Here is a 14,798-nt window from a genome sequence, read left to right as displayed (position 1 = left end):
TAAAAGTCAGGTGCATAACCGCATTTTGAATGTGTAGATTACATTATCCATACTAGAGAAGCAAAAAAAAAATTTATTGATGTCCATGTAAAGTGAAATATGATTTATTCATTTTAGTATTTATATGTAGTTTCACAGAATTAGTACAACTCAGCAGAGAGTATAATTTTTGGTTCCATTTGAAATACACACAATTTTTACACGTCCACTTAGACAAGCATCGCATTGGTTTAAAAAATTTTAAAAAATCAAATTGAATCGATATCATGGACTGAAAATCGAATCGAATCAGGGTATATAGTAGTAGTAGTATTAGTAGTAGTATGCATTAAGATTCCAAGTGCAAACTATCAATGATGAATGATTCAATTAATTCCTCTCAAACCAAACGTTGTTCACAAATTTAAAAGGAAATGGACAAACATTCAATGCACCGCATATTAATGATTGATAAGGAGGCAAAGTGTGTCAGAGATAAAACAAGGCACATGCACTTTAACTTCTTGGAAGCCACACGCACGCGCACCCCCCCCCACACACACACACACACATGTGTGGCGCTTGACATAATGCAAACAGCTTGTGATGATTTATGAGTGTCAAGGATCACCAAAGTCTGTTTGTCAGCAGAATCTTGCCACACTTCTTTGTACCTCCTTTTTTGTTCAAGGATATATTTTTGCTGCTTTTTATCTCCCAAACTGAATCCAAGGTGATAGCTGGGATAATACATTGCCGGAGCGGCGGAAGCTTCTCAGCACTCTGATCTGATTAAATGTGAAAGTAAGTCTCTTTCTAACCCAAATACGTCGTCTTCTTTTTTGGTCTCCAGGTGTGTCTCTCCGATGCTCTTGGCCAGTGAGGCCTGAGGAGAAGTGAGCCGAGCCCAGACCCCCTATGGGACGCCCTGTTAGCCAGCATGCGCTGCTGCTGCTGCTGCAGTGCATGCTGCTGCCGCGGCTCGGAGGCGTGGCCGGGAGGAGAGGGCCGGTGCTGCTCCCCGAGTCGCCTTGTCACAAGACGGAACACCCAATCATCCCCCACTCGGGTAAGAAAACACAGCTAACCAAAGTAGGGATGGAGATATGGTTGTGGAATCATGAAAACGTTGACAATAGCTGTTAAAATCAGATCATTCAAATGTTTGACTTCTCTGGCTAATTTATTCCCTTTTGAATTTCTCTCCTTCGTCTCTCCTCTTACACAGGAGATGCATTTATTCTTCTCTGTTTATTACTTGGCTATGCAACTTTTGTAACGTGTGTATTCTGCATCCAATTTCACTGTCCTTTCCCCTTCATCTTTCATTACGACCATTGACTAAATTGGAGCATGTCCATTACAATCAATGCAGCTCTGTCTACGGAGCATGGAGTGGCATTGAGCTGTTTTCGGTCGCGTAAGCTCCCCAGTCAGATAATCACATTGCATTTAGTGCCGGGAGAAATTGACTGGAAGGCTAAGTAATGTGTGCGGACATCTGCATGCATGCAAGGACGCTCCTTTGATGAGCAACACGATGCGCTTTCTGCATAGAGGGCAGTTCATTAACTATAGTCAATTAGAGTGTTGTGAATATTTGCACTGCTCCGGTTGAAATGGGTGAAGATTGATTGACATTGCGGACATCGTAGCAAGCATTGGCAAGCATTTTTGTGAATGTATTTGATGTATTTTTACAAAAGTGGAAGAGTTGAGCTTTGCAAAAGAAATGCTGTTCTTCAAAATGTCTCTGGCCTCGCCGGTCATGTATAAATCAAATATGCAAATGACTTGACTTGTGATGTCACAATTCAGCAAGATAAATCCACGTAATATAACCGAATACAACTTGAAACTGAAGCTTCTCAAATGGAATAATAAATCAGGAATCCACCAGCTGCCATTTTAGCTTTTCTTTTTTTCCCCACCTTGCACTGCATAGTTCTTAAATCAATCTTTCACTTTCAGATTAATCCTCCACTGTAGCTTTGCTTCCCCAAAAAAAAAATAAAAATACACTCCTCAGGATATTCTGTCTTCTAAACGAGCTTTGCCACAGTTTTGAGTAGAACTGTTTTCCGTGGGACTGACAGGGTACACTGTCAAGTCAACCAATGAGACAACCACTGTTTCCTCAGCTTTTCCTTACGAGTTGCTTTGATATTTTTCAAGGTTGCAACTGTCCATTTAGGTCCAGGAAGAAACCTCTTAGGTCCCGCTGGAGGACATTTGAGACAGAAATCACGATGAATGTCATGTCCTGACGATAAAGAGTGGAGCATATGAAGCTGTGTTCTGTTTTCAAAAGTGTCCGATTCCCTACAGACTTGAACGCCACTTGGGTCTCTTCCAGACTTCCTATAGCTTTTATATTAGGCCACGTGTAAAATGTTGACTCGTATGATATGCGGTTAACGTGGCACTACCATAAATGTAAGAAGAGAACTAAACCATTGTGTCTGAGAACAATTGAGCGTTTAGGATATTGTGAAAGTGGTTTGTCTGGAGTGCATCAAAATATTTTGGGAATGTAGTGGCTTCTGCGCTTCAGTATTGCAGAATGTACAATTGAAATTTGAGTCAACACAACTGTCATGTAGCAAGAGACAAACGGCATCTCCAGAAATTTGCATTTTGTGTTGATATTTTACAAGCTCATTTTGATTTTAAATGCATCATTGGTTTGTTCTTCTACTTATCAGTATTTTTACGAAAACCTTGCGACGTGACTTACTGTTTATGTAAAACAATCAAGTATTTTTTTCTTGCTGTTGTTGTTTATTCCCACTATTCTCAACAGTCAAAGCCTTAAAAAAGAAGCACCTCATTTGTCTTCACTGAGTAACGCTTTTGTCATGGCCTGATGATTCAAACACATCTCACGCTTCCACGTGTTAACGCATACAAAGCTTTTTTTTTTCAGACCAAATTATAGCTTTTGAAAAGTAGGCCTTGAGTCATAGCAAAACGTGCAGACACAAAAACGGGCACGGGTGATGAGAAAAGTCTCGTTAAACCTATTATGCATCTCTTGAAGTGACTTGTTGTACGTTGTACACTGAAATGTAATCCGTGTTTTTAAAGACTGCACTGCCGGGGTGCCAAGGCTCCTCGCAGGCTGCCTGCCTGTTGAGACGATATTAAATATTCCAACGTGGAGCGCTAAAGCACAACAAGGCTGATCCCGCTGGATGTGGTTTGTGATAGTGGATAGTGCCAGCACATAGTGATTATGGGGATCTATCTGATAGTTTGGGTTCAGTCGGTTTTGTGACTCCAGATAAGAAGATTAATGCAATCTTTAAGCCTTTGCGCTGGGACACGGCAGCCAGTACCGGCTTAAATGCGTTTGCATTGGCAGTATTTTGGAAATGAGCTGGCACCAATCTGTTCAGAGGTGCAAATCCATCTGCTTGCCACCTCCATATGCACTTCAGCATGTCATCATCAGGTGGAACAATTCGGAATTAGACCTAGATTCATAAGAAGACTGAAGTCGAACACATTTAGCGGTGGAACCGTCCGTCCCCGACAGGATGTTTACCTGAGATGTCAGTTTATGTCATGGGAGTTTAAAGTTGCATCAAAGGATTATTTTGATTTGTATTCTTTTTATCAACATTCACCCAAAAGAATGGACACTCTAAACAAGGACGATAAGATGAGGAAAAACATGAAGAGTGAGACGATGTAAATGAACTCCTATTCAGAGCAAATCAATTTGGATTATTTTCCTCGGTTTATGTCCTCTTCACATGGCAGCAATATAATCCGTACGTAGCCATATATCGCAGTCGTGAAGTGATAAATTAGTGTCCCTCATTGTGGGATGTGACAGGGTATTCTCGCGCAATTGTGGAAAGTACTTCATCGTGCACGAATTGTAACCTTAAAATGTCATAATTACCGTTAAAAAGAAAACACTTCGAAGCAATCCAATGAAAAACTGAAAGCACGGCGTTAAATCTGCGCTCGCCTTCTTGTGATACAAATAAGATATCCCATGCAGCGTTTGTAATATCAAAATGTCGTTACTATTGTAAACCTCATAGTAGTTAATTTACTTTTACAATCAAGAATGTTGATCTGGGTTACGCATTGTCATTAAATATTTTTTAATATGTTTCAATATTAACAGTGTTTCACTTATTTTTACACCTGACTATTGCGAATGTTAAAGAAGTCACTTAAAATAGTGTTGGTGGGTAGATAAATGAATAAAATATGATGACATGTGAATTCTCTATTCAGTGGTTGTATTTGTTTTTTAAACAGCGTGAATATTATTATTATTTTTTTTTTTTTTTACTTTGGAGTTCTGACAACTCTTTTGAGAGTCACAAAACAACTCCGAGGTTGAAGCTGAAACTCACGCAATTCAACCCTGAAAGACGTGGACACAAATCATCTGGTTTGCCTTAATGTCTTCAAGGGAGCTTTTTTTTTTCTTTCTCTCTCTCTTCCTCTGAGATTGTGGCGTGCATGTGGAAGGGTGTGCCTCACATGGGTCGTAGCCCACTAGTGACCGTGGTTTTGTAAACTTGGCACAACACTTGGCTGACAGAGCTGCTACTGTGGTGCGAGGAACCCATGGGCTCAAGACTGTTCTCAGTTTTTTTCCCCCATTTTTCTTTTTGGTGGTTTTTCAAATATGAGGTTCTGAAAAGAAAGTACACTGTATGCCACCGTGAATAACATATAGTGTTTATACAAAAGGTGCCCTCACTCTCAATATAGCTTTAGCGAAGGTTCAGCTTAAATGTGCGGTATGTCCAGTCTTTTTATTGTTCAAGGAAGGACTCGACTGGAAAAGTAGAATATGTCAGATATCGACTGTCTTATTGCAGATCAAAACCCTCAAGCCCCATTTTTTAAAGTGTTTTATTTAACAAAGGTTCTTCAGTGTGGGTATGGAGTTTTTTTTTTTTTTTTAAAGTTCGCAAAGTGTGTTGTAAACAAGGCCATGGTGTCTCGGAGGAGGAGAGTTTATCGTTTTACAGCCACTGACTGAAGTTCAGATTTCATCTTCTCTCCAACTGTGAGCAAAAACAACAAAACGTTGCTGTTGTCTCACATGTCCGACTTGCTGATTTAACTGGAGCGTAGTACATACCAATTTTTCAGATCTTAACCAATTTTGACACATAAGGAAAAAAAAAATTATATATATATATATATATATATATATATATATTTTTTTTTTTTATGGCTTTTCAAATACATAATATATAGTATTCACACTCTGATCCTGCAGTCAGTCTACCGTGGGGAGATGTGGTCATCCACTCCTCTCATCCCTCCCCATCGCCTTAATAAAAATTGTATTTTAATATTTCATCATACATTTGTCTGCGGCTCCGCATTGGTTTCTTTTGCATGATTTACTCAGTGACCCAGGGCCAATACGCAGCCACAGAAAGTCAAGTGCAGGGACTCTTAGTTGTGAAATGGACTTGTTTTGCTTGTTTTCTGTTCAAAATAATAGTAAAAAAAAAAAACTCAGAACGGTAAAGGTCTTAAACGCACTTAGCTTTTCGATTTTGTTCAACAGCGCAGGTGTTTATTTTTTCAACTTCACGTCTGAACTGTTTCCTCCCGTAGACTTCACTGAATAGTTGCAATTCTTTTCCCGCCCATTACCACAGAGCTGTATTTAGAGTGAATTGACTCTTCATTGCAGTGAGAGCCTGCCACACTCTATTTGAACCACTCCTTGAAAAAAAAAAAACATCCAGGCTTCAAAATTGGTTCCACATGTTGCCATTGTTGTCATCCTGGCTGCACCAGGCTGTAATGTTGAGCTGTGCCAGATCGGCGTGGCCTCTGATGCCGAGTGCAAATATTTATCCTTCCTGCCTTTTTGTCAGCCGCTACGTGTCAGAGCCTGGGAATAACAAATGGCTTGTGAGCGATGGGGTGTTCTATTTTGAGGAGGAGGGAGACTAGAGGTTAAGGGGATAAGACGGAAAGGGATTTGGGTGTATGTGCACATACTTTGGTTTCATGTTGGCACTGAGCCCTGCTCCTGTTTTCTGGGAATTCTCACCCCAGTACTGGTGACTGATCCTGCCTGCGTGTGAGTGAATTTGCCTCCATCTCATCTGCAACCAGCACTTGGGCTTCTATTTTCACTCCATATCTATAACCTGATTAAATTATTTTTTTTTATCACTGAACCGCTGATATGATGAGCCCATGTAACACAGGAACAATGGTTTTAATGATATTTATTAGCTGGGGCTTGTCTTCTCCCTTTCTTCGCTACTGAGTTAACGATAAGGTTGATTTGTTTGGCTCTGTGCGGAATCATAAAAGAATCTCCCCAGGGTGGCCTTATAAAGAGCTATTTCAACCCTGCGTGAGGCACATGAATATCATAATACCACAAATTTGCATGCCTGTTGTACTCCCGTGACTGGACCTGCCCATCGACATCGTTTATTCATGTTTACGGTCCTTGGCCTCATCACAAAAGGGTATAAATCCTGAGTGCTGCTCAACTGCATACTTCAGCAAATACAATGTCTTCTCTCATTCTTTCACACCGTTGGACAAACTCACACATAAACACATACACACGCTCCCGCGGGAAGTAGAGGAGATTTATGAGGCGAGGTTGGGTTCGCCAAGCTTGTCGTCCCTCAGGTGGTGTCACAGAAACGTTTGTATGCCAAGGATTTTCTTGATGGCAGGATAAAAAAAAAAATCCGAGTGAGGTTTAAGGATTGGCGCATCTAAAAATATTCCCCCTCCAGACAAAAGCAAATGGCAGGCGTTCAGACAAATTAAATGTTTAGGGTGAAACTGACTCTGGTCTTGCTTTTAGCGAAGCTAATGAAAATGTATCGTGACAAGTAAAGTGTGTTTTGTTGCAAGAAAAAAAAGGGGGATTGTGGACTTATTTGGTTTTGCAGAGCTGGAGTTTGGTTCGAGTACATGAGCTGTGGCGTGCAGGTGTTTTGTTTGGAAGCTGCCGTCCCCTCGCTCGAGTTGTCTTTGTCTGGAGTCGCTCAGAACGCCTGCATTTGTCAACCGGGACGCACTCGTGTTTGTGTTTGCCTTTTGGAGCTGTCAAGGGAACGCATGCTTTCATTCCAAATGTTGACAGGTGCGCTCGAAGAAGCAGACAACGCACTTTCCAGTACAGTCAGTTTGTCATCTTGCTCTCTTCCAACCTTGATGGAAAGTTCCTTCGCAAATTATATAAATAAATAAAAGGCCTTTTGAAAGATTACTCTATATGAATTGAAATTGCTGGGAATCAAGGCTTGCTGGATTTCCGGCACGTACAGCAAAAGCAACTCCCACCTAAAAGGATAATTATTGTTGAGGACTATACTGACAGGGAAAAAAACGTATTATTATGCCTAGTTTGGGTTTGATATGCTTGTGACGTCCAAATAGTAACCTTGACTTCTACGGTGGAAAAGATGTACTTACACTGTTATTTTTTTTTTTTAAATTATAACAAAGGGTATACAATTGACTGTTTATAGAACCAATATAGACAATGTGGGAGTGGTCAATTTATAATTAATTTGTCCTTATATTTTGTTCAGCAGTCTTTGACTCATTGCCTACGATCTGTATATTTACGTGCATACGTTTAAAAAAAAAATATGTTTGTGATAACGAGACAAAGACGGGAAGAAGTTAGTCAGTCCATCAGACCCCGGTCTTTGAAGCATCATTTGAACATCATTGACCACTCAGGCCTTACCGGTGATTATTTGTGATGTCATCCTTAGTGTTCATACAAGTAGATGTGAGTGTACATGTCATCCACGCATCATAGATTAGACTTCACATCAGTTACGGGAAAATATAAGGTAGGCTTAACACCCTTTTTGATGGCAATGTTGTCTTGTTTAAAGATCACTTATTTATAGTTATACAGTCAGTCGTCATCATAATTGCAACAGCGGGTGTTCCATTTTTGGAAATGTTGTCACATCGAGGTTACTCGACATTTTGTTCACCATTGTTGTCAGTAATTTCTATGAACTCACCGTTGTTTCTTTAAACACACTCATTTTTGACACCGTCTACTTTTTGAAGCCTGTTAGAAAAGCCTGTAGCTCGCATTAAGGTTTCTGTCCCCATTTTTCTATGCATCTTTATTGACTTGTTGGCTTGTAACCAAAAAAATGGACTCACAGATTATTTTCTTCCCTCTTCCAAAACAGCTAAATTAAATGCAAATGACTTTCAAAGTGTAGAGACTACAGTGAAGATGATAATACAATAACTTGCTGAGCTGTGCTACAAATTATGCGTTTGTGTGGGTCATTAAACCACAAGCATGGCTATGCTTTCGAGATGCGCCTCTGTAATGAAGTTTGTCTTTGGTTCTTTATCTGATGTTTTTTTTTCATAAAAAAATAGACACAACACAGCACATTGTTCAACTTGAATGCTGTAAAGCGAATAAACACAATTTTACAGCCCTAATACAAATGTGGCATGATGAGTTATGATGCGTACAGATCGAACGTGAGATGAACGAATGATTGAGTGCTTCGAGTTAATCCTATCAAATAACCAGACAGCAGACAGACTGTCCTCATGGCGAGCAACCTCCCTGGACCTGTGATTGGATTGGTCAAGGGTTAATGCCTCTGGTGCCATGATACCAAACGTATAGTATATGTCATTGTCTGTCTGCAGCGATATCTGTGTGTGTGTGTGTGTGTGTGTTTACTTGATCATGATACCGCATTTAAATTGGCTTGTCCCGATGCACAGTGATCCCTCGTAGATTACTGCAATTTGCGCTGATGTTCCGGGATGGTTTTTTTTTCCTGGTCTGGAAATCACAGCTAATGTTTTTTTTGCCATAGAGAATCATTGTCTTGGATGATGTGTTTTTTAGTCTCATGCTGTGCACTTGAATAAACACTGTGTGCAATGGCGTCTTGGAAGTTTTCTTGTCCATTGTAATGCAAAATAAATGTGTCACTGCTGTTGTAAATAAACGCTGAAAATTGCAAAGCAACATCTGTGAACATAAAGGAACATTAAACTGCGTGGCAAAGACCCGTTGACTCGTTCCTTAGTGTGTTTCGAGAGAAAAGTTACTACAACAGTTAATACATCTGTCCTGCTGTGTCATGCCATCTTGACTCAGATTGGCTAACTCATATTGTGTCTTTTGTTGCCATTGGCAGGGATGGAGCCGTGGATTTTCCGGTTCAAAGCAGAGGGCACGGTGGATTATTCCCAGTTGACCTTTGATCCTAGCCAGAACGAACTGATTGTGGGTGCCAGGTAACTCATACTTTGTTTTTTTTCCCTTGTCTTTTCTGCTGTGTTTCGCTTTCCCTTGTCATCACATCGTATTTTATTGCGCTTCACCGGTGCACTGCATGACACCGGCTTTTCTTCAAAAGGCCAAGTAAAATTATTTTTTCTGGATCTTTAAAGTACATTCCACAAAAGTGCATTAGGACACACTAAATGGAAAAAAAGGATAGTATGTGTAATGTTATGGGATTTAAGACAGAATGTTTGTGAATATTTACACAAATGTAAACTCAGCAGTCTATGAAAAGGAGTCACTCTCTCTCTATTAATCAAGTAAGATAATGAAATATTTGTTAAAACATTTGTCATTAGTTGATTCATTAAACCCAACTAAAAAAAGAAAATTGAAATTTGTGTGGTAATTTCTCAATAATAAAAAAGAAATTAAACCATTTGTACTGATGATGGTCTTAATATGACAAATTATGGGCAATTCTGTTGTTTGAAAATATTTTGCTTCATAATCCCTATTGTAAGAGTTTCTTCAAAATTGTGGCTTTTTTTTTCTTGTGAGACCATGACTGACAATTCTTTAAGGTAAAATTGGTCTCTTGTGGTATTGTAACCTTTCTCATAATACAGCTGCAGTCTCATAAAATCATAATTTTATTGCACAATTCTACAAATTGTTTTGAAATTATGATTTATTTATTCCTGGATAATTCTCGCAACGTGGCCCTAATAACTGTCCGATTCCCATCTTGGCGTGTTTTAGCTATCATTGCGCTAATCCTTTCAACACGTGGGATTAGAGACCCTCAATGTACTTTATTTCAGTCCTCACTCACCGCCAACTTCAATATCTGGTGAGTGTCTAACTAGGAGAGTGTCATGGTTGGGTGGATAGCGGCAAGATGGGTTCGACACGTGGGTGATAATTGAGGGGAAGACGATCGATGCAAATATCAATACAGTGAAAATCAGGGGCTGCGCTAAGATATGGTTGATAGCCTCGCCTCAGGATGATTGATAGATGCGTGCGCGAGCCCCGACGCAAACAAGCTACAGTGGCGTGTTGAAAAATGAAAAAGAAAAGTCAATGTATGAACTAAATCCATAGAATTCATTTATTGATAATAGAAAATGGAATATATAGCCATTCCTCCTGGATGATGATTGGTCTTTGAAGGAAAGATGTAAACTGCAAAGAGAAAATGAAAGTGCACAGTTCTCAAGGGTCTGATAATGCAGCCAACCTGATACGTTGTTGGTCAATACAAAATTATTTCTCGCAAGAGCATTTATAGAGATTCAATCGCTCTTGAAATGTGGCACTTGTCAATGAAATGGTTTTGTGGCTTGCTATAGCGAAAGGCACACGAGAGATTCACTGCAGCTAAATTCCAGCAAATATATTTTAACATTTTAACCAATCTTTAAAATGAGAGAGTCTGTGATAACAGCACTTATACAGAGTGCTCTGGTGGTGCACTTGAGATGTCCAACACGGCACACCGCACAAAATAATAAAAATGGAACAAAAAAAACAGTAGCAGAAGAAATAAATGAAGCTGTTAACTTACCTTGTAACTTCGCAGTTGCAAACTCTTCTTGTTAATTTTATATTAGGGTGGAGACTTGGGAGTCTGTGATAAAAAACACTCATCCAAATCAACTGAATTTGTGTCTGAGAACTGCGCAGGTTTCAGGTCACTTCCCATGTGTGCTGTTGTTCCATTTCACGGAATCTGTGGCTTACCTCCATTCAGCGTTGACCACTCGCAAGGTTTTGTGACCGTAAATGTTAAACGTGCTTACCATTTACGATTGTCCACCTTGACCATGAATGACTCTTAACCAATCAACCGACCAATTTTGAGAGCAGTGGGCCATTGATGGAAAGTGAGGCAAATGTCCAAATTTTGCCATCGTCACATATGTGCTCATCTTGTTTAATGTCTTTCAGTGGACATGCTCGACTATATTCCTTAGATTTCTGCGTCTTTTAAAATATCCTGAAATTTACCTTGAAGAGCTTTCCGACGTCTCATTTTGCTCATATTAGCAATATATGTGCATGTTCAACTTGCTAAACTACTTTGATTTATTTCCTCGTGAATGTTTTAAAGATTCTCTCTGTTTTTTGCAATGGTCTGAACTACCGCAATCTACAGACGCAAAGGCTTCTTTGAATTTCCAAGCAATGCTGCCCTTTTTAAATTTGTTGACATCCTCAAAATAGTTTACTTGTGAACTTCCTGTTTACCTCTGGGACTAGAAATCCCTTCGGAATATTCCCCATGTGTGTGTTTATCTGGTTTACCACACCTCACGTTATCCTGTTTGCCTTTCAGAAACCACCTCTTCAGGCTCAATCTTGAGGACCTAACACTGATCCAGGTGAGTTGCAAACACGCCCCCCGCCGTCTGACTTTCTTCATTGTTCTCTTTGGCGCATCCTCGGTTCTGCTCAGCCCGCTTCTTACGAACACTTTGCATGCAGGATGAATTTAGCGAGAACCCCCCCCCCCCCAACAACTTAAAGCTGTCACGGTTAAAAACAGCTTTGCACATCACACATCAGCATGCCTTCACATCCTCTGGAGTGACAGCTGGTTTGGTTGTAAGCTCTCGCAAGGGAGGGGAAAGAGTTGCTCGAATATCTTGTCACTGGTAATACTCCCGATTTGAACCGAATATGACTTACATTCTGTGCATGGGCTTCACCCGGGTATTAAGGAGGTGTACAATTTTTTTTGTGCTAAAGTTCTGATTCAACTTTTTTTTCTTTTTTTTTGCTTGCCCTAAACAGAATGAAAAGACTATAAACTTCAGAGCTAAAACTTGGACTTCTGCTCTGACAACTTATAAAAAATATATGAACAAAACATTCATCAATCAGGAAAAAAAAAACTCAGTGGAACGCAGACCTCAGCCAAGATGAAGCTTTTAACAAAAGTGGAAAAATGTGAAGGACAATAGTTTTAATTCTTTATAATGTATCTTTTGTACATTTCTCCTGGACAGTGTCAACAGCAATATATATAAAATGTGTTACCAATTTTATTCCAATTTTTAGTGATTTAGTTTTTCAATCAAAATGAAAAATGTAATTATGATCCACTTTATAGACATGGTGATTATCTCAAAGATTTCTCCGCCATTCTCAGAACTATGAGGCAGACCTATGTTGTACAGCACAACGTTGTTTAATTTCATCTTTAAGCAATGTCCTCCGATAGATGGACAGGAAATGCAGTCATTTTGGAAGTCATATTAATGCTATGCCTCCACCGAGGACGTTGTGTTTTAATCCCTGTCCTTTTGTTTTGGAGGATGACACCAAACCATATTTCAAAAACTAATTTCGACTGAACTTTATCGGAAGAACTTGTAAAACTTTGGCCTGGATCCAGGATTATTTTTCTCCACTGTTTGTTTCCCTTCATTCTTCTTGCATGAATCGTAATGAAAAATTGGATGAAGGAGGATGATTGTGTACAATTTGATGCAGATCCAAATTATGCCCCTATGTGCCCCAAACTACATTTCCTATGAACTACTACGACCAGTAACTTCCTTTCCAAGAGCGCATGCATAGGATGCAATTCATCACCCCCACAAAGCTTCCATCTCTGGAGGCACAATATAAGCGTGGGGGGGTGTGAAAAAGTATCAAGTCCTGCAGCAATCAGGGGGTTGCTGCCTTGCTTAAGGGCACCTTGAAAACGAGTATCTTTCCAGCAACCAGTATTCTGAAGCGACATCACAATGTAACGTTTTCATGCTTGATTGAGCCTTGGACGCACTCCTGCCCCCCCTGCGGGGCGAAACCTTTGAAGGTCCGCAGTGTTCACATACAAACATTGATACATCCAAGGTTGGTTTGTTGGTGGTAGCAGCAAGATTTCTTTGATGGGTAGACAGCCGCTGATGTTTGCCATTTAAAACCCCGGGAGAACCAGTGGAGAGATTGAGGAAGAGGCAAAACAACACAAAAAAAAAAAAAAAAGGCAACAGGGGATTGAGAATGGCTGAATAGAACAAAGAGAGAAGAGTGGCAGCCATGTAAACACAAAGCTGCCTGGAAAGCAAAATGAGAAAAATGATGAAATGACATAGGAGGCAAGGCCAAGTCTGGTGGAGAAAAAAAAGGGGGGGGGGGGGTGAGACACAAGAAAAGCTCATGCAGTCTCTTTTGGATGCTCACACATGCTTTGTGAAGATCCAACGCTCTATAATCAGCTATCCTTCTTTAATCCAGTATTCAATAGAGGGAGATTTGCACCAATCCCATCAATCAAGTCCCTCATTTCAAGACCACAAGACGTTCACCTGGTCTGACAAAAGTTGAAGTTAAGACCTTGTCAAACTTTTGTCTATGCTGGTCACACCCAGCGGTGATGTGCTTTTCCAAGTGAGTAAAAAAAAAAAAAAAAGAAGCTTGGAACTTCGAAATGACCCAGGCGCTCGTCCCTGCTTTGCATTTGACTGGAGACGATTTTTCCATGTCAGGCAGAAGGCTGACTACAAGTGTTGAATTTTAAAGAGCACAGATGCTCTTCTACCATTTACACCTTCTAAAGTATTTTCTTTCCTTTCTGCCGTGTCTATGCTGCCTTCAAAACAGGAATTCATGAATTGGATTTTGATTGCTTCACTGGCTTTGGATTCGCATGTGATGTAAATTTGCATTGACGTGAGATACTGAATATTTTGACGTCTTGCAACATTGTTTTCGCTTGCATTGCAAGTGATGCTCAACATTTGATTCCGACACCAATGAGTGTTCAACTTTTGGATTTAGCTTTATTGGATCTCCTTTTAAAGTGCAAGTGTACCGGATGACATGCCCAATGAGTTGAGTGATTTCCTTCCACGTTTATTTGAGTTGTTGTTGCTGTAAAAGAAGCGCACAAATCCATTGTTTGTTTTTTTTTTTGATTTTTCACTTTAAAAATGATGATAAAGAGCGTGATGAGCATGCTCATGAATAGTAAACGAAACGTATGAAATATGTCATTTCATGAGTCACATGCTGAGTTCATTTCATTGGAATAACTTCATGGAGAATTTATTGGATATACTTCTGTAAACGTATATGCATCAAACTCAGATCGACTGAACCCAGCAACCATAATCTTGCCAATAAGTGCCAGCTTCACTTGGTGGTCAGATAATAGAAAGAAAAAAAAAGCCAAGATAGAGACACATACAGAATTCTAAACATTCTATCTTGAAACTAGTCAGCACCCGTGACATTGGTGTCTATTCAAATGGAGTGGTGTGGAAATCTCTGTAAAAGTTAGACCTTTATCTGTGAGTTAGTCCTCCCCTTTTCCTTGATGGTTGGGGTTGACGTCTGCTGCTTCATGCTTTTGATCCTTACAGCCTGTAGTGGCTTTTGTCTTTCTGTCAACCTCCGCCCTCGTCCTTGCTTATCAGGGAAACACTGTCAAGAGCAGACAACACTTTTCTACTTGCCCGACTTTCACTTTTTTTAGGCCACAATAGAAGGAGCAGACATTTAATTGGAGATTTGATCATTCGGAAGGACATACAGTAAGCATATT

The 14,798-nt window shown here is 39.9% G+C and overlaps 1 protein-coding gene across 3 annotated transcripts in view; it reads left to right on the top strand.

Annotated features, from left to right (window-relative positions):
- Window positions 1–14,798, top strand: part of sema5a (sema domain, seven thrombospondin repeats (type 1 and type 1-like), transmembrane domain (TM) and short cytoplasmic domain, (semaphorin) 5A) — a 97,379-nt gene that overhangs the window by 28,127 nt on the left and 54,454 nt on the right. For all 3 annotated transcript variants that reach the window (XR_015839948.1, XR_015839947.1, XM_088283388.1), the window contains exons 2-4: window positions 833–1,048; window positions 9,150–9,249; window positions 11,580–11,625. Coding sequence is in view for 1 of the 3 variants with exons in the window: in XM_088283388.1 (XP_088139514.1) it covers window positions 898–1,048; window positions 9,150–9,249; window positions 11,580–11,625 (297 nt within the window). In the remaining 2 variants the exon portion in view is untranslated. The remainder of the gene's footprint in view (window positions 1–832; window positions 1,049–9,149; window positions 9,250–11,579; window positions 11,626–14,798) is intronic.

This window comes from Idiotropiscis lumnitzeri, chromosome 19 (genome assembly GCF_059441095.1).
Source record: "Idiotropiscis lumnitzeri isolate Australia: NSW breed Sydney's pygmy pipehorse chromosome 19, RoL_Ilum_1.0, whole genome shotgun sequence".
NCBI classification, from domain to species: Eukaryota; Metazoa; Chordata; class Actinopteri; order Syngnathiformes; family Syngnathidae; genus Idiotropiscis; species Idiotropiscis lumnitzeri.
This window is presented reverse-complemented; position numbering and strand designations above follow the sequence as displayed.